Raw genomic sequence first — 24,188 nt, forward strand, 5'->3', positions numbered from 1 at the left:
ATTTGTTCGTTTGTCTGCCTGTACCACACACTGTTCAACTTTCGGTCTTTTAAATTTTTAGGATACCAGCTGGAGACACTCTAAATTTTCTGTATAGATTTTGCGGCATACGGTGTACCAACGTAAAATTACAGAATGGCGCCTCTTTTTTCCAAAATAGCGGATATCCACACTACAAAGGATAGTTTTCGGTCTTTCAAGTTGAAATTTTCAGAGTAGAAGCACGAGAGACTAAATTAGCTGTATATATTTTGGCGGCATAAAATTTCAAAATGGCGGCCATTATCAAAATAGCGGGTATCCGTGCTATAGGGTACAAGTTGAGATTTTGAAGATAGAAGCACAAGACATTCAAAATTTGCTGTATAGATTTTTCGGCTATCCAGTATAACATTTCAAAATGGCGGCCATTTTTTCAAAACAGCAGTGAATAGAAAATTGTTGCAAGTTGTGACAATGACAATCTTGAAATGTAAATCATATTTTAACATTTTTACACCAAAGACCTTGAAATATTTCGGAAAAACCCAGTTAAACCCGAAAAACCCACATGGGCCCAGGTGGGTTGGGTTTTTAAAAAAATACCCGTTTTTTTTTCAAACTGTTTGCAACCCATATATCTGACCACAGATCTACGACCAAGCAGGTAGGAAGCAAACCAAAGTTTCAAAGATTTATGAATGTCAAAGAAGTCAAGTTTTTTTAAAAAGAATATAATGAGATATCCTACGGAAGGCTTTAGCAAAATGAAAATAGACTATCAATTTGACCAAGATTATGAACAACAAGAAACAAATGTTAAAAACTTATTGAGGTTTAATTAAGTAGATTTACCTTCCATAAATCTATATTGTTCAGGAATAATACAATGTTGAACGGAACTATAAAGATAAGTTGATCAAAAATTTTAGATATCATATCAAGAATAGAAATGTCTATAGTCACTCCTACAATCTGTTTTAGGAATTGAAGTAACAGCAATAGTTTTCCAAACATTTGGATAGCAATGAGATGCTAAGCTCCAATTAAACAACGATGTCAAGATTGAAGCAATTATTTCAGATATACTTTTGATTATAAAAATCGGAATCTGATCAAGACCTATAGTGGCTTTAACATTCAAAATTTTAATGACATCAAGTACCTGTTTAGTGTTAAAAGATATTTGGTCACTACAAAATTGATTGGCCATAAAAATATTACTACTATTTACATCATCTTTGTGATAAACAGCTACAAATTCTTTAATTATTTTTTTCCTTTACTTGCAAAATATTTTAGATTTTTTTTTCAATTTAGCTATAATATTTAGTTTTATCAATAAAAAGTTGCTTCTTAAAATTAGAACTATATGTACGGTAGAAAACACATTATAATCCTGAACAGATTGGATTCTTTTAAACTACTTACGTTGATTTTTGTTTGAACTAGTATTTAAGGTTCTTTCTATTGTTTGCCTCTCTTGATCTTCAATTTTCTTTGATCTTTTATTTTCTAATATCTCTTTATTACGTGAAATGACTTGAACCCATTGTTCTTAATAATTATCAAACTCTACTTCTTGACTACAATCTAGTCAATTCAGGAAATTGATCAGGATCACTTACATCTACAACCTTTGAATTCTAATGAGAAAGTTCTATTGATCCTTCGTCAAACAATTACAAGATTTTTTAAGAGTAATTCTTTAAGTTTTTTTTATTTTGGGACTTTAACTACACTATTTCCTCTTTCAAACTTCTTTAGAAAAAACATTCTTCAGGTCATCCTGTTTATTTTCTAAAGTTTTTAAAGGATCATCATCAATTAACCTTCATGCAGAGATACTTCAGAAACTCTATCACCCTTTATACAACTATTACATAAAAATTCGGAAAACTGAATGGAACTACTATCCATTTTCGAGTGTGATTCAACACATGCGATATGACACTTAATTAAACAGTTATTGCATTTGATGGACTTCTGTCTACCATAAATGGGCTGACTACAGAAAGGACAATTTTCGCCAGTAGGGGCCATAGTATATTGTCTATTGATAAGTATTCAATATTTACATGCATGTATACAGAACAGTTATACACACTACTGACCCTCGTGTGTGAACTAAAAATAATAATAATAATAATAAATGATAAAAATCAACCTAGCGTACCAAATGAGGAACAAAAACAAAGGAAAGATAGTAATTCCCTTTAGCCACTGAGAACCCTTCTGAAAGACACTTGCCACAATGAAGGTTGGAAGATCGACTTATTGCCCGCAGTGTTTCCAGCCCGGCCACGAGCAGGCAGGGAAGTCGCTCACAGTTGGAAATCTGGCCAGGAGAGAAAGGAAGACAATGAAGAAATGAGCGACCACGGAGCCAAAGGCCGATAATAATAATTGTGCGAGTAGTGACTTGTTCGATCCCAGGTCATGTGAGTTTGTGGGAGTGTTCTCGGAGTTCTTCTGTTTTCGCCCACTTTCTCATTCCACCAATTCTTTCATAATCATTCACTTTCATTAGTTATCCATCTCCTTTAGCTTACAAGACATAAACGTGGAACGTGAAACCAGAAATTAAAGTTTATTTAATTTTCAGTAATAATAAATATGGGATCGCATTTTAAGAAATGTTGATTTACACTACAGGGGAAAAAAGTATGTTAAGGCGGAGAGATTTTCAGTTCTTCTCAATTTTGCTTTAAAAAATCATAATTATTTCAGTTCTCTGAAATTTATGGGGTTATTATTATTATTATTATTATTATTATTATTATTTTGTACTAGCATCAATTACCCGCTTCGCTGGGTTAAATTAAGAAAAAAAATAGTAATATGTTCCGTTAGTCACTTTTTACTATTACTAAAGCGCTCTTTCATATCGGTATTTTCTATGATTTTTATATAACCCCCTCCTTTCCCCATTTGCGGGGCACGGTATCGGAAGTGGGATTGTTAATCTCAGCGACCCCGAAAACTATGGATTCGACACTAATATTGGTAATTTCCTATCAGTTTTAAAATGTCTCTCCAGTCCCCCACCTTCAAGTTATTTGGTCTAGGAATTAATTCGTGCGGGTGGACAAGAGATGGCGCAACGAACGGAGCGTCCCACAGTTCCGTGTATCCACACATGTGTTGCAAACCCCTGTCATCGCGTATCGTTCGTAGTATAGGGCAGTGGATTAAAGCGTCAACAACACCAGTTTGTAGTTAAGTGAACATGGCGCAATTTGTGCCTGATAAAGTGTTTTTGCGGGGTGTCCTGCTGCATTACTTTAACATGCAGAAAAGTGCGACTGAAAGTCCTCGTATTTTGGTGGAAGTGTATGGTGACCATGCTCTAGCTGAGCGAACGTGTCAGAAGTGGTTTGCACGGTTTAGAAGTGGTGATTTCGGCTTGGCAGACCAAGAGCGAGCTGGACAGCCAAAAAAAATTTCAAGACGAAGAATTGACAGCATTGCTCGAGCAGGATTCGTGTCAAACGCAGGAACAACTTGCAGCAGCATTAGGCGTTGATCAAACAACAGTCTCCAAACGCTTGAAAGCCATGGGAATGATTCAAAAGATGTCACATTGGGTTCCACATGAATTGAAAGACAGAGACGTTGAAAGACGAAAAACCATTTGCGAATTGCTGCTTCAACGACAGAGCAGAAAGGGGTTTCTGCATCGAATTATTACGGGTGATGAGAAGTGGATCCATTACGAGAACCCTAAACGAAAAAAGGCCTGGGTGAAACCAGGTGAAGCAGGTCCATCACAACCAAAACGAGATATTCACTGTGCAAAGGTTATGCTATGCATATGGTGGGATATGAAAGGTGTGGTGTACTATGAGCTGCTGCAACCGGGTGAAACTATGAATGGAGAACGTTATCGACGACAATTAATGCGTTTGAAGCAAGCTCTGGCCAGAACACGACCAGAATGGGAGAACAGACATGATAAACTTATTGTTCAACATGATAACGCTCGCCCACATGTCGCAAAACCGGTCAAAACCTATTTAGAAAATGTCGGATGGGAAGTTTTACCCCACCCGCCGTATTCACCAGACGTTGCTCCTTCGGACTACTACTTGTTCGATTGCATGAACAACGATTTGATTGGACAGCGGTTTACTTCTTCAGAAGATATCGAAACATGGGTCTCTGACTGGATCGCTTCCAAGGATGAGGACTTCTTTCGCCACGGAATCCGTACATTGCCTGACAGATGGGCGAAAGTGGTGGCTAGCGATGGACAATATTTTTCTTAAGGTATTTATGTATTTTGTGTTTGTACTACAGCTTCAATGTGTGCGTACCAACCGCACGAATTAATTCCTAGACCAAATACAACGTCAAAGTGTTATGACGAAAAACATCTCAGGTTTCAACTTTATACAGGTTGTAAATTTGTTCGATATTGGTCCAGTGGTTCAAGACTTATTTAGTTTATATATATATATATATATATATATATATATATATATATATATATATATATATATATATATATATATATATATATCCCCCTCTTACCCCCTCCCCTAAATTCTACCGTCAAAGTGAAATAAAAAAAACATCCCAGACCCGAATTCCATCTATGTTAAAAATTTGATCGAGATTGATCATTTGGTTCAAGAATAATGAAGTCAAAGACAGTCATTTTCATTTTTTACATACATCTCCCCCTCACCTTCCCCTGAGTTCTATCATCAAAGGGAATAGATAAATACCATCCCAGGCCCAAACCTCATTTATGTTGAAAATTTGATCGAGATGGGACGAGTGGTTCAAGAGTGATGAAGTCACAAAAACAGTCACTTTCATTTTTATTTTTTACCTAAGTCCCCCTCCCCTACGTTGCATCGTCAAAGTTAAATGACAAAACTTATCCCTGGTCCGAACGTTATCTATGTCGAAGATTTGATCTAGATCGGTTGGGTGGTTCAAGAATTTAGTTTTATTTATTTTTATATATAAATATCCCCATCTTCCCCCTCCCCTAGTTTCTACCGTCAAAGTGAATATATATATATATATATATATATATATATATATATATATATATATATATATATATATATATAAAATAAAACTTTCCAGGCCCGAACCTCATCTTTGTTGAAAATTTGATCGAGATCGGTCGGGAGGTTCAAGAGTTATTAAGTTTTATTTATTTTTCAGATCTATCCCCTCCTCCCCCTCCCCTAAGTTCTACCATAAAAGTGATATGGTAAAAACCACCCCAGGTCCGAATCTTATCTATGTTGAAAATTTGGTTAAGATCGGTAGGGTGGTTTAAGCGTGATGAAGTCACAAAGACATTCACTTTTATTTTTTTTAACCTATATCTCCCCCCTCCCCTAAGTTGCACCGTAAAAGTGAAATGACAAAAAAATTCCAGGCCCGAACCTTATCTATGTAGAAAGTTTGATCGAGATCGGTCGGGTGGTTCAAGAGTTAAGTTATAGTCATTTTCATATAATTCCCCTCTTCCGCCCCTAAGATCTACCTCAAAATGAAATGATAGAAAACTCCCAGGTTCGAACCTCATCTATGTTGAAAATTTGATTGATTTCGATCGAGTGGCTCAAGAATAATTGACTTACGAACGTAGTCATTTTTATATATATTGATTTTAGTATATCTCCCCCTCCCCTACATTGCTCCATCAAAATGAAATGATAGAAGACATCCCAGGCATGAACCTCATCCATGTTGAAAATTTGATCGAGATTGGTTGTTTGGTTCAAGAGTTTTATTTATTTTTTATAATTCCCCGCCTCCCTCCCCTAACTGCTGTCAAAGTGAATAGCTAAAAACACTCCCAGGTCAGAACCACATCTACGTCAAAAACTTGATTGAGATCGGTCGGTCGGTTCGAGAGATTAAGAGTCGTAAACGTAGTCACTTTCAATTTTATAATATAGATTGTTTAGCATCGCCAATATTTCTGTGCCCTTTCGTAACTAGTAACATTTTTCAGCCACGACCATATTGTTAAAATAATATGCGTGATTTGTGTATATGTAATTCTGCGTTCGATTCCGGTGAGGCAAATCTCCGAAAGTTTACAGCAGTAAACAAATGAGTGTAATTTGTAGATTGTTTCATTGATATTATCTTCAGATATAAGTAGGTAATAAAAATTCGGCGGAATATCATATGCTTGACTTTTAACCGTAATTGAGGTTCAATGGAAGAGCTTTGTGATTTGTCAGTTTTCAATTGTATTAAAAATAATTAAAATCATAGATATTGTGGTTTGCGGACCCTGTTATCCCAAGGAACAGTGTTATTTTTTTTCTTAAGACAAATAGAACTGTTGTTTTCTCTTAATTTTTTAAACCTATATTTTGTTCAATATAGCTACCAGAGTCCAGCAAATAAGACAAGAATGGACTAATCTTTTAAATCCATTACAGAAGAGTTCGTATTGTAATGTGATATGGAGAAAATATTTTGTAAAGGCTATTTGTATTTTTTTTAAAGGTATACAATTGAATAAATTTCAAAGTAAGTTGTTATTTATTTCTTTGTACGATAATTGCAGATGCATTTGATGATGAGCTAATCAAGAAGACTTTGCAAGACATTTTAAGTGGTAAAAAATGTGAAGTTCCTGTATATGATTACAGGACAAATTCCAGGTAAGTTTTAATCAGTATCGACATCGGTGCATGAAATGGGAAATGCGGAATTTATATCAGTCGTTGTTAATAAGTGAAATAGATCTATCGAGATGGTTTTGCTAAGTGTTTCAATAGCCAGTACATTTTATTCACAGTAGCAATAGCCTATTAGTTCACATCACGGAAGTGTGAGAGGTTAAAGATTGTTAGTTTGATATGAGATTATTCTTGTGAAATAATTCGAGAATTCTCATTTTACATGATAATGGGTTCCATTTTAAACTAGTTGTAAGCATCCATCGTTGCTAGATTTTAATCCAGATTGTGAATAAAAAGAGGAAGAAGTCTGTCCTTGAAGAAATGTCGCCACAACCATCAGTATTACCCTGTTATATAAGCCCGCATAACAAATATACAATCCTGGTTTCAAGCATACGAGGTGTTTATACAAACTGTCAAAAATGTGAATACATTTTAAAGCCCTTCCCAAATCCATCCGAGCGGAAAATTGCAAGACTGACTTCGTATGCTATTAGATCTGGTAAAGATTTATATACAAAATTTGGTGTCTCAAGGTGACTCCTTTTTATGTGAAAATGTGATAACAGACATACACACACATTATTTTTATTATTATTAAAGATAATATCCTTCGTCCATAGCCGCAGCTCTACAGGTATTCTGTGACTTTCGCAAGTGCACAGTATATCGGAAAAATAACAGAACTTTTTAAATTAACAAAACGAATTAGGTATTTTACTAACGTAGTTCTTTTTATTCAAAATAAATGCCTTTCACATCAGTACACTGCTGGGTACGTTCAGCCAATGCTAGCATAGAGTTTTTAATGTCCTTTTTCGGAATCGCGTCAATGAATCTCCTCACGGCAAACTGGATGTGTGTAACATTGTCATAAAATGTGTTTCATGGCCAATTTTAGTTTCGGCAATAGGAAATAGTCTTATGGTGATAAATCAGGCGAATACGGAGGATGTGGAAGCAGACATTTGATTTTAGCCAAAAAAAAAAAAATATACGAACTGCTACGGTTTTGTAACATGGTGTATTGTCGTTCAATAAAGACTAACTGTCTGGCGCTCGATACTCGGGCCTTACGCGAATGATTCGCTTCCACAAACTCTCCATAAAACCCAGATAATATTCACCATTAACAGTTTGTCCCTGTGGAACGCATTCCCGAAGTATAATAACCTTTGGAATCGTAAAAACCCCTCGCGATTTTTATTTTTCGATCTGCCTGGCTTTGGGTCGTCTTCCAAGAACTCACGACCGTCCTGAAATTGCGTATACCACTGGAACACACTTGTACGAGATAAGCACTCATCACCATATACTTGCTTCATAATTTCCAATGTTTGTGTAAATATTGGCTCTTTGCCCCATCGTGTTTTTGTCACGAAGTGACACCAGATACTTTTCTTGCCATAACTTGACACTCCGTTATTCTGTTCTCATGATTGTGGTCTCATTTGTTGAGCAGTTATTCAGCTTTCCGATGATATGTTGCTTCAATAGATAGAGCTAGTGGTTATCTGTAAAGAAACAAAGTTCCGTTACTTTTCCGGCATATTGCGTATATATGAACAAAGTTATACGTAAGCAGTCAATGTTTCCGAGTTATTAATACACGTGGTCCATGATTCGATTCTCATGAGGTACAGAATTTCTAATAACCTTATCGAGAGGCCTTTTGGGGAACTTAATTGATTTTGAGACGGTGAACTGTGATCCAGAAAACCAAGATAATAGCTTTGAAACCGATGCGCTGCTTACTCACATCCACCAGAATATTTTCTCTTGCTGTGGAAAAGCTGTTTCAATCTTTAGTATCAAAGAGTTTAAGAATGTGAGTACTCAAGAATACATTTACAATTGTAGAAGGGAGCATAATTATTTTCCAAAGGGTAGAAAGCTGACCACAAAGGACCATATTGGAGGTGTGCTTAATGAAAGTACGGCTTCTTCTATGTTTACAATCAGGCCGGTAGCCAGCCCAAAAATGTAGGTGGGGGAGGGGGGGCGACCCAGCCATATTATAGTTCATCATCATATTATAGTTCATTTCCAAGCCTACTGTGAAAATTTTAGGGGGTCCACCCTCGTCCCCCGTGGAGGGGCCTGTTTACAATTCACTAGTCAGTCTGTTTCCTGAAGCACCATATTTTATCCTTTCTTTTGCATTTCTGTAATATGGGGAATATAGAGTAACTGAGGGGTGATTCTGTATATAAAATTGAAACTAATCTACATCGGAAAAATTAACACTTCTGTAAAGTACATTTCAGACAACTAGTTTTAATGCAAGTAAAAAATACGAGTCTCACACTAAACTTTCTTGCTCCAGTTCCTTGAACTAAATCATGTTACGCTGCAGTTACTACTCATATATTTATAAGTACAAACAAAATTATCGTACGAAACTTACACCCACAAGTAAACTGACACTTGTGGATTTTTTTAATAATGAAATATGAACAAAATTATTAATATGAATAGTATATATATATATATATATATATATATATATATATATATATATATATATTTACCATTGTTCGACTAATAATTTTTTCAGTCACTACAACAATATAAAATACACTCGAAAACTGTTGAGAGTATTACAATTGTTTTCCTGCACATGTATATACAGAATCAACTCGCCTTTAATTTTGTTACTAATTACAATACTAGAATATTATGTATGAAAAATTGTTAAAATGTTTTCTGGTAAGTGTGAAAAATTTTGTGTATAATCAAAACTACCATAGTTAACTTTCTGTGGTGATAAATAACTTGATATAATTCCAACTTTTTATTCAACAATCTTTGATCAAGATTTAGCTCCGGCTACGTAGTCCTAATGTATAGTATGATTCATAAATGGCGTTGTCGATTTGTGAGGAAATCTTACGGAACATTAAGAAGGTACAGTCGCTTTTACTGCTTGTTGCAAGAAAATGGCGCTCGAACTCCCACAAGGTAGTGTCTTCAGTGTTACTCTTTGTTGCGGCGGTGAATGATTTTATGACACAGCTACTGGCTCCTGTTCATGGAAAGTTATATTTGGAGGACTTGGCTATCTATTGCTGCTTTTCTGATCTTCGTGTTGCAGCTAGACAATTGTAACCCACTCCGAAGAGACTTCTGCACTGGGCAACGACCGTTGGATTTCTTTTCTCCATTGACAGGACTCTGTTCACTTTTTTCGCGTACGCAACTGCGCATATCATTCAGATCTTTATCTAGGCCATACATGCTTGTCTTTTGTTGACATCCGAATTGTGTGCCTTCAGTTTGATCGCCAGCTGTATTAGACTGTTCAAATACAATATCGCTGTCTATTGTCACTTAATATTTTGAAAGCGTTGTTCCGACGGTGATTGCATTACCCTTCTACCCACTGTATTTTAGCCTGATCCGCTCGAAGTTGGACTATGGGTGTATGGTTTTTGGATTCGTCAGACTTACTACGTATATTGGAGCGAACGAAGCCGCCATTAACTCAGCAGCGTCATCGGCTGGCTGATGCTCAGCAATTTTTCCAATCTAAAATCCATGCCTCACCATCCGTAATCTTTTACATTGAAAGCTGGAGAGCACTACCAACGTTATCGGACACGACCCAACGCTGTCAGGCATTTTCGAATTCGTGTTCTGTAACTTTTAGATGACGTGCCTGCGAAGTTCCTCCTTTATGCCTGTTAAGCTTTTTACGTACACCCCTATGAAAGATACTTCGCCCATCTCTTTCTCTCCATCTGACACAATGACACAATGCAAAAAAGCTAAGCAGCAGTCCTCACGAATTTCGACAAGAATTCCACTCCCTTTACATCAGTTTGAAGACTTTACTTTTTTTTTTTTTTAAATCGAAGGTTTCAGAGATGCTGATTCTGGCGGATGTCTTTTTTAAAAAACGCCTTTTTAGCACTTTAAATTTCACGCATTTTCTTCAGCATTCACTGCCGCGCTGGTTGCAACTTTACAAACCATGTTCTATCTGCACGTCATATACACAAGACCTTAATTTTTGTGACTTTCAAACTTCTCTTAGTCCTTGATGTGTGAACATTCCTTCTCCCAACAAATCCTCATATTAATTAGGTCATAAGTTATTAGCACAGGAATGTGATGTGTAAATCTGCTGAGTTCAGTGTCATGTTGGCATGGCTTGTAATGGAGAGGCAGACCGTGCTGCAAAAATTGATGCCGATGAATATTCCTTCCCATACCAAGCGGACCTGCATTCGCTATTCACTGCCCGGTTCCATCAGCGCTGGTAGCTCGAATGGGACCAGGCTGTCTGCAACAAATTACATGTACTCAAACGTGCACTTGGTGTCTCGATCACCAGTTCAAGATCTCGACAGAAGGAACGAACTCGACTTCGCATCGGACATACATACTTAACACATGGATTTCTACTTCGTGGCGAAGATCCACCATTTTGTGTAGCGTATAGAGCTAGACAAAGTGTTTTACATTTCGAGCTGAGTTTGCCGTAGCGGCAGATTTACCAAAACTTTTCGGAGATTATCACCGAACGATCTCTCAAGTTGTTTCTTCGTTACTTTTTTGTACTTCCCGCATTGGGATTGTGGTAGTATTTACTCATTTCTCCATTTCTCACTTTCTTGTATGTTTTTCCCTTTCTGTTGTCACTAACTCCGTTCTTAGTTTCAGATTCAAGTAGCAATCCATACATGTCTTAGGCCTTCTCTTTCATCATACTAACTTCAACCTTTCTTAACCCTTGCCGTGTAGCCCCAGCAAAAGACGATTAATATCCCACTGTGTTACTAATTGTACCCTTATGCTTTTATCATTATATTTGTATTCTTTGTATTTTATGGCAGATTCGTTACTGCATTTTACATATTGACGGGTGCATAAAGACTTTTGCAATATAACTCACCCAATCTGTTGCTTTTATTCTAGACGAATGGACATATTTATATCGGGACGAATCACTTTTTCTTTCTTATAAATACATGTAAGATTATGAAACTTAAAATTTTGATTTCCAATTTTTCACAATACCATACTTCCTTCCATCGGCGCTCGAAAGTAATCTAATTTAAATAAAATAAAGAGTTTGTTTAAGTGTCTTTCTGTCTGTGGCTTAGGGTCCATACGATGGATCGAGAGTTACCAAATTTTGGTCACGGATAACTTGGTCCAGGCCCCAGACCAAGACGAAGAGTTTTTTTTTTTAAATCAAAATTCGAACCAGGGGTGTCTCAGGGGGGGGGGGCGTTTACCGGGACATGTAAAAGTAGTAGAAAATGACATATATTGCTGTCAAATTCATAGATTTCGCGGTCGCTGAGATCAATGGTGAAACTCCGATCGCATTAACTTTCAAATTCACTCCATTCGGCTGTGGGCCGGAGGTCGCCGGAAGAAGGGGGATACCGAGATACGTAAAAATAATCCAAAATGGCCAATATTAGTGTCAAATTCATAGTTTTAGCGGTTGCTGAGATCAATGGTGACACTCCCATTAGCGATGACTCAAATTCAGCTACTATTGTATGCGAGCCGGAGGTCATCTGCGGGGGAAGGGGTTACCAAGACGTAAAAACAATCCAAAATAGCGACCAACCGATATTAGCGTTAAATCCAAAGTTTTCGCGGTCGCTGAGATAAATGGTGATACTCCCACAGCCGTTTACTTCAATACAACCCCCATCGGCTGGGGGCCAGAGGGTTTTTTTTTCTTTCTTTCTTCTTCAAAATTCGAACCAAAGGGTCTCGGAGCGTTTATCGGGATATGTAAAAGTAGTAGAAAATGACCGATATTTTATTCCTTTCGTTGTTCAGTTCGTTTACATAGTTATTTTATCTGACTCTGCGAAGATTGGGTATTTCAGCTAGTAATGCATAAAGATAATTAAATCTTAATACAGGGAAATGTTATTCCTAAAAATTTTTACGTCAAAATATTCGCAAGTAATTTTAAAATTTCAGGAGTCCTTATGAAATGAGTGGTAGGCGCAGACCTGTTTCTAGGAATAGTTTCCTCAGTCCTCAGTCAGTCCCTTTTCTTTAAAAATATGAATAAGAAATGTTTTATATCACATATTTGTTTGGACGCGACTGCCTTGATACTTGCTGTTGATGTATTCGTTGCTTGAAATTAAAATAGATTGTTGTCGCTATTTTCCTTGCCTGTAGTCCCAAAGGGTGCAGTTTGTGATAAGTTTGTTGCGAGGAAATTTCACAGGTATATATAACCTACATTTTCTATGTAGGCTATAATCTAGTAACCAGGTGCATAGTTTGATAAATTCCGAAGAAGAGGTTACCAAAGTAGATGCCTATGCGAAATCAATTTTGTCAGGATTGTTACAACTCACTACGCTAGTATTCAGTTCCGTCACCTTTTAATTAATATTTTACCAGACTTCCGACTGGAGTTCTAATCCTATGTAGTAGTAAGAATCTTGTAAAATTTTGTGCGAATAATTTGTTCTTTGTTTCTTTCTTCTCTTTGCGTAGATTCACTCCAAAAATATTTCATACTTAATATCTAACAACCTATTCCATTTGTCAGCTTAACTATAAAGAATTTATGCAGAACTGTTTATCGTTTTTTAGAATATATAAATAGGATTTTGAAATATCTTAGTTCCTTTGCAGCTGTATAATTTATTTACGCTGTTAATGTATTACTTTTAATGCCTAAATATATTTTAGCTTATATTTTTGCCTATATAATGTCATGTAACCCTTAACCTTAACTCATAAGATTATCAAATTGAAAATAGTTACATGTTACAAACTACATAATTTTATTGAACTTTCTATTCCAGGAGTGATAATGAGTTCATAACTATTTACCCTGCTGATGTAGTATTATTTGAAGGAATTTTAGTATTCTTTTTCTCGGATGTCCGAGATTTATTCCACATGAAGTTGTTTGTTGATACAGATTCAGACACGAGATTGGCACGAAGAGGTAATTTTAAAGTAATAATTCTACCCTGTCTTTTTTAGTTACATGTATACTGATAATTTTCTTCTGTTTCACTTTAACTAATTTAGCTGAAGTGAAATTAGTATGAAAGGAAAGCCGTTAAAAAAAGGTAATATCCAGACCAAAGATTGATTTTAAAAAACATTTCATGCAGATGTCTGTTTAAACTTGCTGTGTCGTAGTGATGTATTAACCAATTCAGAATAAACTACTGAAAGCATAGATGTATTTGTATGTTGTATGAATTGTTTTTCAACTTATGGATGGGTTATGCACGACTTACTTCTACTCGTTCTTCCGGTATCATCATTTCTAGTGGGTTCCAAGGAGATGTGCTATACATATGGAAGTTACAATTTTTGTTTCAATTTCTGAAAGAAGTAACATTAAAGAACAAATGGATCAAAGATAAGTAAAGAAACGTATTTACATGAAAATAGAGTGAAACTAAAACCGGCCTGTGCTTTCTTTCCCTAGCAGACTTATTGTTTGGGGCTGAAAATGTGATTTTAGGTATCTTACACTTTCATTAAAAGTGGAAATGACAAAATTACTTAATTAATCCATTGATAATAGGCAGCGAAGTCCATCGTTTATATGGTTTGGTTTCCAATATCAAATTATTGTTTGGTACTCTTCTGTAAATGTATCTTAGCAAGTTGAAATTTTTGTCTTTCGTCAGATTTGTGTTTTATAATAAACCCACACACTGCCTTGATGAAATACACCCACAAGCGTACCCAATGAACATGGAGGATACATAACTACTAATAAAAGTTCAGTATTTAGCAAAGCATCCAGATTGAATTTATCTTACGTATGCATTTCAGCGGTAATTTTTTCTCCTTCATCGGTTGAAATTCGTTTGAAAAGTTGTTACTTGAACTACGTTACTGTTGCCCTTCCTTAACCGTAGGGTGCTATTTGTGTTGCATGCTGTAATTTTTGCTCCCTTTGTCAACTCTTCTCTACTAATTCTTTCTTTTACCAAGGCGTATTTATATTCCTGGCTTATAATTAGCAGTGGAAATGGGTAGGGACTTAGTAAAAGAAGTTCAAGAAAAAAAAACAAGAAGGAAAAATGATTAGAATCATAAGAATATTTGGACACAGGAGCAACCTTAGGCGGTCACCCAGGACGGTTTGTTTGTGCCCCCCTCCTCCCTGGACTTGGATTCGTGAAGTAGCCCGATTAGACTGTCCCTTTAGTTCTGAAGTTCAGTTTCCAGCTTTGCTTGTAATCTTTGCTGTTTTCTTGTATTACCTGGAGACTGTACTCCGATGAGTAATTACTTAACACTGCGTAGTGAAAGAGTTGAGATTTTGTAATTACAGATTTATAGTTTACTGACATGTCTTTTAACATGAATGTCGGAAATTGGGGTGGAGGAAATACACAAATGAAAATGAAATGAAATCTTTAAGCTTTACGTCCCACGGTTATGCCGGTTAGGCTAAAGGAGACGGTGATGATGAGAAATGAATGAAATGGTAGAATGAATAAAGTGGGAGGAAACGGGAGAACCCCGAGAAAACCCACGAGCACGGTGTTTGTCCACCACAAAGTCCACACGGCGCTAGCTGGGATCGAACCAGAGACCCCAAGCACCGGAGGTGAACGCTCTACCACTGAGCCACCGCACCCCCTACAGAAATGAAGGGTAATGGACACTTAAGGGCATTGTTACATTAAACCTACATTATATAAGCAGAGGTGAAAAGTTTATAGGTAACATGAAGGTAGAAAAAAGAATTCAATCCAGGATCATACGTAACACTCCTCGGTAAAAGAAAAAAAAAAGTAATGGGTAAAGAAGAGTTTTACAAATGACGTAAAAGCAGCAAAGGTTACAGCAAAGAACACAAATAACACTTGGTTAAGGAAGGTCAAGAGTAATGTAGTTCTTCAAATAACGTTTTATTTATTTCACGAATTCGCACTGATAAAGGGAGAAAAGTTACCGCTGAAACGTACGCGTGTAATAACTGAAACATTTCCACACGTAGGCCTTTCTAGAGGGAATCAAAGAATGATAGTCACATGGTAACAAATCAGTTCTGTAAGGGACATGTTCGTAAGCTTTCTAGTACAGTCCTTCAAATTTTCGCTTGTAATGTAGGGTCTTGCTTTATCACGAAATGACAAGAACGTGGGTCGAAATTCTGCGTCTATCGCACTGGTAGGTCTATAACCTTGCCCGACAGTTCGCAGCAATAGGTAGTATTGATGATAGTTTTTCCTTAATGCAGAAAATCAACATACACACCTTTAGCGCCATTAAACACAATTGAAAGAACTTTACGATTTAGTTAAACATTTTATCAACTGTATTACCACAAAACCTAAATTTCTACAGTCTATAGATTAATGATATTAACTTAAACAGAGTTTTACTATAATTGTTATTGTGTTTGACTCAGTTTAATACACTTTTACTTAATTGCCCGAAGAATATCAAATATAGGCAAACAAACTTTGCTATTTTGGTAAACTTTCGAACATAAATTTGTTGATGTGTATTATTACATTTCTTCTTCCACAGTACATAAAATTTGCTCTTCGTTTCGTAGAAACTCAAATCTTTGCAGTTAATAAAGACCAGAACATAGGTGATATAATTAACAAAACTAACAAACAAAATTGGTAATTGTACAGTCCGCAGCAAAAAACCTGCAACATAAGCATGTAAGTTTATTGTGAAACTACGCCTAACAGCGCAGGGAATCACCATAACGTCTAAGTGGCACGAATCACGCCAGGAGAAACCTCGGCGTCCTCCGCTGCACATTTATTTTGGAACAAAAGACTTCGTCGTTTCACAATAAACTTACATGCTCATGTTGCAGGTTTTTTGCTGCGGACTGTACATCGATAACAATGGACTATTACGGGCGCGTCCTAATCGCCGAGATGAAGTGATCTTCGCGCGCTTGCGTATCGGACATTCACATCTCACACACTCTTATTTTAGTGTGTGGTGGTAACCGTTGGTTTTGTAGAAATAGTATCATCCCATTGAGTACTCCGCACAATCTTGTAGTGTCCAGAATACTCATAGAGAACGTTTAGGTCTACCTATTGCTACACCGTAATAATAATTGTGAAGAACTTTTTTAAACTCACTCCCCTTCCCTTTTAATAGTCGAATTTCACAAAACCACGTCGTACAAGTTGCCTGCTGAGTGATAAAAACTACATTCTGAATTAATAAATATTCATCTGCTGAAGAAACCCGAAATATCATTTTATAAAAAATAAATAAATAAAAATATAGTATTAAGATTAGTGGGTTAATTTCAGGATATATTTTATATAATGTTGTACGTAGTAAAACAACAAAGGAACAGTATAATGGGAAAAGCAAGTGATCATAAGTGCCGATAAAATTTCTGTGTGCCTCCGAGGATGTGTGTTCATTGTAACACTCGAAGTTTCGGAAGAAAAATTGTATGGAGAACATCTTTTCAGTGGGTGAGTAACTTGAAATATTTTAAGAGAACACTTGTACATACAAAATTTCAGTTTTCTAGACCTAACGCTGGCAGATATTTGATGATTTTTATTTTAATCTCTTGTCCCTCGTGTGAGTATTGGAATGAAATTCCTGACAACTGTAATTCACTCTTTAGCTAGTTCAAAACTAACTCGGATTCTTTTAAAAGGTATGATAACTGGCGTATCTTTCCTGTGAGTGAACAATGGAATGAATTTCGAGGTACTTGTAATTCTGTCAGTTTTGTGGAATTTCAATACAAAAATCTGTAAAGAGTGTAAGGTTGACAGGAAGTGTATCTGCTGTTGCCATTTTGCTATTGATATCAATGACAACTTTTAGAAGTTATAGACAGGCGTCAATACACACTGAAGCTATTTGATTGAAGTACAACTACTTCGTGTTATAAGGTTAGATTGTTCATATTATATGTGTATCCATCATGTACTCTATAGCATCTATCAGCTGTTTTTGTAGCAGATACGAGGGTAAGTCAAATACTATGTGCATTCTTGTTCTAATAGCCTGTAGAGTGGTGATATGGCTCTGTGCTTGCAAGATGATAGATGACACTGTTGTCTTAGCTTATGACAAGTTTCAGTGTTGTCACTTCAGCCTACTTTGCGCTGTTGCAAAGTAAACCTGGCTGCGCCACTGTCCGTTTGCACCACAGAACACCGTTCCGTAATTCGTTTTTTGTTGCCTGAAGAGAAGACATACGAGGGTAATGTTTTATCATGACGAAGTGTTTACCAGCGAATTGAAAAATTGAAACGTGATCGAACAAGCGTGAAAGACAAGGAAGGAGCAGACCGCTTTTGAATTTATGAAATCACTGGTAAACACTTCGCCATAGGAGGTAAAAGAAAAAAAGCCTCCGTATTGTGCTGGAAATCGGATTTCAGCTTTTGGTACACGTTCAGACGCAAGAAACGGATGATGGAACGTTTGTGTTGTATGTTATTTCGCAACAACGCAAAGCGAACTGAAGTGACAATGCTAAAATCTGTTACAAGCTGTTAACAATGGTGGTCTCTATCGGTTCCCGAGCGTATGAAGCCGTACAGCCAACCTACAGACCGTTAGAACAAGAGTGGACGTACTGATCGATTTAAAATGACTACACAACTACAGAAGCAAGTCATTTGCAAATACAATAAAAGTAAAAATATTACCTGAAATTATCCCACTTTTGGAAAGATAAAGAAAATTCCAATTAATCTGATGACACCAGACATTAATTGTAGGCTCTTTACCTTTCGACCTACGACTTTCGGGTCCAGATAAAAAAAAATACGCATTTTTTAAAAGTAATATTTTAATACTAGGAGTATTTCAGGCATTGGATTTCCTCAAAGTTTTTTGTTTTTTCTTCCTTTTCCGAATTCATAAGTTGAATGTATCTGATTCAATGGGCTTTTTTTTTCCTTGAGTGGATGCAAAGTAAATTATATATAATTGATGTTTATCAATAAATATTTTTGTAAAGACGGTGATTTGTAAAAATAAGTTTTCGACTTACTTTTTGTTTATTGCGTAATAGAAGAGTACGTAAGTGCAAGGAATTTAAATTATCAAATTTTTGACATTTTTTTTTTTTTTAACTGTGCACACGAAAAAGTGCAAGATGAAAAAAATGAAATGAAACAAGTTGCATGTGAATTACCTAGATCTACTGAAAATTGTAGCAATGATTAACGAAATAATCACATTAAACTTCAGGTTAACTTATTTTTACAAATTATTACAAATATACGTCAATAAGTTTTTTGTACGACAAATTGATATTTTACTCTAGTTACTGCAGCGTAAGAAGCGTGATCCATACTAACGCGTTCTTCTAGCACATAAGACCCAAGAGTATGTCTAGACGATCAACGCACATCTGTAAAATTTTGCAGTCTTTTCTCTTGCACTATGTTGGAAACCACTCATGCGTACCATATGTTCTCATTTCTGTTCCATTTTTTGTTTTATATTCTTACTGTTCGTGATCAATTTTGTCCCTGTATTTGCTGTTGATACTAATGTAGTATTGATCATTTATGTAAGTGTCCCTCCCCCTCTTTATTTTCTATGATTGACACAGATCTCAAGCTTCAACGCAGATCGCAATAACTATAAATTGTGTTAAATTTCTCTTTATTAAAAAGAAATTTAAAGTGCGCCAAACATAAAAGTAATTATTAGATTTGAAACTTCTCTAGGCTAAGTTATCTTCATGATTTAGTTCCGTTTTTACCTAGTCTAGACATATATATATATATGTCTAGACTAGGTAAAAACGGAACTAAATCATGAAGATAACTTAGCCTAGAGAAGTTTCAAATCTAATAATTACTTTTATGTTTGGCGCACTTTAAATTTCTTTTTAATAAAGAGAAATTTAACACAATTTATAGTTATTGCGATCTGCGTTGAAGCTTGAGATCTGTGTCAATCATAGAAAATAAAGAGGGGGAGGGACACTTACATAAATGATCAATACTACATTAGTATCAACAGCAAATACAGGGACAAAATTGATCACGAACAGTAAGAATATAAAACAAAAAATGGAACAGAAATGAGAACATATGGTACGCATGAGTGGTTTCCAACATAGTGCAAGAGAAAAGACTGCAAAATTTTACATAACTCTATGGCCTATGGAACCCGCAGGTTCAGTGCCGCGTTCACAAAAGCTCTCCACTGACTTCTATCCTTAGCTAATTCCATCCAGTTTCTACTTTGTATTCCTATCTCTGCGAGATCCATCTTAATATTATCCTCCCATCTGCGCCTAGGTCTTCCTAATGGTTGCTTTCCTATGGGTCTTCCAGTCAAGACTTTGAAAGCGTTTCTACTTTCTTCCATTCTAGCTACATGACCTGCCCACCTAAGCCTCCTAGACTTGACGACCCTAACAATGTTGGGTAAACCGTATAAACTATGTAGTTCCTCGTTATGAAGTTTCCGCCATTCCCCATTCTCGTTTCGCTTGGGTCCGAATATTCTTCTCAGGATCCTGTTCTCAAATACTTTGTCTATATATATATATATATATATACGTAAAAACTTCACAGTATCGTAAGTAGCCAGGTAAGAGCTGCCCAAAACGCGATATGTTAGATAGAGGCTGTTGGAGATTACATTGTTTTTTCCGCCCATGTTCGTTTCACACGGAGTAGGATAAGAAGATTATTAGAACAACTGTTGTGGGTCTACTTAAGGCAGATATGGGGCCGCGGTGGCTTAGTGGTAGAGCGTTCACCTCTGGTGCTTGGGGTCCCTGGTTCAATCCCAGCTCGCGCTAAGTGAACTTTGTGGTGGATAAACATTGTGTGCGTGGATTTCCTCAGGGTTTTCCCACTTTCTTCATTCCACCATTTTATTCATTTCTCATCATCTCGTCTCCTTTTAGCCTAACCGGCATAACCATGGGACGTAAGATTTCATTTCATTTTTTAAGGCAGATATGACCCCTAGTGAAATATTCATCCTCTGCAGTCTTCAGTGTGTTCGTTTACTGGACCATGGAAAGATACTACCAGATATCCAATATTAAAGATCGTCTGCTTACTGCAATCCTCCGGAAGCCGTCAGAAATTGTGACGTATTGTGAACTACTTGTCTGATGTTCTGACACCTGTAGTTGAATCTGTTAATCATACTCTCTTTGCAGATTCCCACTGGGTCTTCCAGTAGGATTTACCCTTGACTTAGGGGGGAAAATGTACCCTCCAATAAATTGATTCCCTCTTAATCACGGCGGACAAGTGGGTGACTGTCAGTCTCGACCTCAGCGACTTGGACTATGGTCAGTGCTACAGTTTGAAGATCGAGGTCTAAGAAGACCTGATAAGCATCCCTGAAACATGCCCTTGCGCGTGCAGCGGTTGACGAGTTTCCAACACGTTTACAGGCCTATGTCGCTGTCCGTGACTGATCTTTTGAATAACCTTTAGTAATTGATAGTGCATCGGACTATAGCCAGTTGATCTCTGTATTGAGCATACCCATGCTTACTCTTGTTTGTGCATGTCTCCTACCTACAGATGCATCAAAACTTTTGTCTAGATTAGGTATATTTTGTTTGATGATGTTTGTGATTTTTAGTGGTTATAAAGTGGAAACTAAGGCAATAGTTTTTTTTCTTCTTCTTCTTTGACAGTACTACGAGATATTAAAGAACGTGGACGAGATTTGGATCAAGTACTGACCCAGTATACAACTTTTGTGAAGCCTGCATTTGAAGAATTTTGTTCACCGGTAAGTGAAAGAAGTAATATATATTTCTTTATAGTTTCATTTACTAACACCGATGTTATCGGGGCCCTTCCCGCTGGTTCCGATGTGCCTTTGGTGACCATGATCCCGGGTTCGGTTCCTGGTGGGAAAGCACAAGAAGTTCAATTTTACAACCGTTCACTTCGTTATCATCCGTCTCCTTTATTCTAAAGGACATAATACGGGAAGTTAAAAAAAAAAAAAAAAAAAAAAAAAAAAAAACATGAGTATTCCACCGAGAACCAAATCCAGATCTTCCACACCAAAGGTAAAAGCCTTACCATTTATCTTTTTATATATATAGTAAATTCTTACGAGGATGAGGCATTACAGTGCAGAGTTCAAGTACAGAGAAACCTCTAAATAAGATGAACTTAAATAACTCGCAGCTCTTGCAGTCATGCGATAACAGTATCCAATATCCATTAAATACACTAGTTGCAAATTCAAATGTAGGATAGTATCGAAATATAGTACTCAGTGTTCGAATTACTGGGAGAATGAGAGAGATGCCACATGTATAGAGGAACAAAAGTATCACTTGTGGATGTGTTTATATTCAGTACAAAATTTAATGCATCTTGTTAATTTTTGTTCTTGAATATGTCACTCCCCTGCAAACATCTCTTGATCCATTAATTCGCATACTGCCTGTTATAAAAGTAGAAATAACGTAATAACAACGTACAGAAGATTTTTTTAAATACTGAAAATGTATTGTGGACAGAGAGAATTATTATTTCAGGTTCAACATGCAATTCTTGTGTGTGGCAGGTTCACCAGGAGCATCATCCGTAACGTGTTCGCAAAATTTGTGGATCTCAAGGCTTTGCGAATAATGCAATACAATTTGACAATCGCTAGCTAAAACGCAAATTTAGGATTATGTTGTCGCAAGCCGGTACGGAATGTGGCCCCAGGTCATTAATTTATGACCGACGTTTAATAAGGAGGGAATTTTGTCCACTGCACTGCATCACAGATTTATTTTAAATTACAGGAAGTATTTTCTGTGCTAAATAGTGTAATTCTTGTCCGTTACTAAAACGTAGATGACTGTCCGTAATAGGGAAGATTCTGTACCGTAATGATTACATATATTTTTGCTGTGACAAAAAATGACCTATTATGTGAGGTATGCGTTAAGGGAGGTATCACTAGTATTGTCTGTGAGATAATAGTCTTCGAAGGGAAGTTCTAACTGCTTACCTTACTATACAACAAGCGAGTGATTTGCGTTCTTGCTCTGCAATTGGCAGGTTCCAGGTTGGAATCCGATGACAGCCATTAAGATTTTCTCTCAGTTGCACAAGGCGAATGCTGAGATGTTACTTTGAATACAGACCCAGACTGATCTCCTTCCACTTTCTTTTTTGTAAATAGTTAATTCCAGGTTAAGTTGGCCGTAAGGGCTTGAGACGTATGCGTTCTTCCTAGGGAACCATACCCATGGTAACACTGCTGCAAAGTTTCACTAATGGGTTTACAAAATACCACTCGACTGAAAGAAATTACTGGCATATATGGAATGATAAGAGTTTCAAAAACCTGTACATTTATTACTATAAATTTTGACAAGAATAACACTCCATAATTTTCTGCTTTGTTTCCGAAATGACAGTAGTATTTAATTTGTGTTGAATAATTTAAGCTTTTCTGCAGTTGAAAGAGGCTTTCATTATGTGTTTCACAGTGTCTAGTAATTTCCAGGTTTAATTTTCAAGTTATTTCAAATAAATTTACACAAGCCTGAAGGGCCAAAAGAAATAAGGATATTAGTGCCCAAATGCACATCAACATTCCACGAAGTTTAGTTAAAAGGGTTACTATCAAACGCAAGATAAAATGTGAAGTAAAAAAAAAAAAAAATCACTAACGCATAATAATTAAACTTACATAATATGGATTCTAAATTGGTACACTATTACATACAGACACCCTTTACAGTTACATTATGCTAGACCACTAATCAACATTTTTTTAAAACAAACTTCAATCAAGACCCATTGGAATACGTGGCTTGCACATCCATTACCTTCGTTAAATTACGCAGCTGACAGCACATGTTCAGAGGGCAGAACTGCATAGTCGCATACAGCTGACACACAGTTTACCATCTTTTTAAACAGACAGGATGAAGATGATTTTTTCCCCCTGAGAATAATGTTACAGGATGTATCTGGAAGGTCATTTAAAAATAATTTCAGATTTAATTGGCCTTAAAGACTGTATATGGAAATTCGTTAAAAAATATTTAAAAAAAGGTATGAAAATTTAAAATAATGCATCTCTCTTCTGCATGTTGTAGTTAAACTAGTTTCCTGTTCTACTCGGTAAGCTTCCTCATCTTCCTCGGTCGGAAATGTGACAGTTGAGAACGTTTCCTTCGTTTTCAAAGTACAGACCAATGTAGGTATCCGAATATAATAGAAAATTTATTAGAGGGGCGAACAATAGATAAATTGTCTGTACAGTCTTCCAAAAGTCCTGCAAAAAAGTAAAAACTGTAACTTTGTAACTTTTTATTGTATTTGTACAAAACTTTTAGTGGACTTGTAAGAAAGTCTGAAATTTTGTTTCCAAGCATTTTTTCAATGCCAAACCTCCAGCTGAGCACCATTTACGTCCAAACATTGCTGAAGTCTTTTCGGGAATCTAAGAATGGCATTTCGACGTGCTTCATCCGTAATACTCCCAATCACATCACGTATCTTCTTTCGGAGGTCCTGAACATCTTTCGGTTTTTGCTTGTAAACTTCTGTATCATTTTCTTACGGACGATATTGTGTAGCGTTGTCATTGGCACTCGCAGCTCCA

The 24,188-nt window shown here is 36.4% G+C and overlaps 1 protein-coding gene across 3 annotated transcripts in view; it reads left to right on the forward strand.

Annotated features, from left to right (window-relative positions):
* The window catches only part of Uck (Uridine-cytidine kinase), a 144,714-nt gene that overhangs the window by 37,606 nt on the left and 82,920 nt on the right, over positions 1 to 24,188 (forward strand). For all 3 annotated transcript variants that reach the window (XM_081764255.1, XM_081764253.1, XM_081764254.1), the window contains exons 3-5: positions 6,530 to 6,626; positions 13,445 to 13,590; positions 21,256 to 21,353. In XM_081764255.1, coding sequence (XP_081620381.1) covers positions 6,530 to 6,626; positions 13,445 to 13,590; positions 21,256 to 21,353 — 341 coding nt within the window. The remainder of the gene's footprint in view (positions 1 to 6,529; positions 6,627 to 13,444; positions 13,591 to 21,255; positions 21,354 to 24,188) is intronic.

Source organism: Thermobia domestica, chromosome 7 (genome assembly GCF_964235325.1).
Source record: "Thermobia domestica chromosome 7, izTheDome1.hap1.1, whole genome shotgun sequence".
Taxonomy (NCBI): Eukaryota; Metazoa; Arthropoda; class Insecta; order Zygentoma; family Lepismatidae; genus Thermobia; species Thermobia domestica.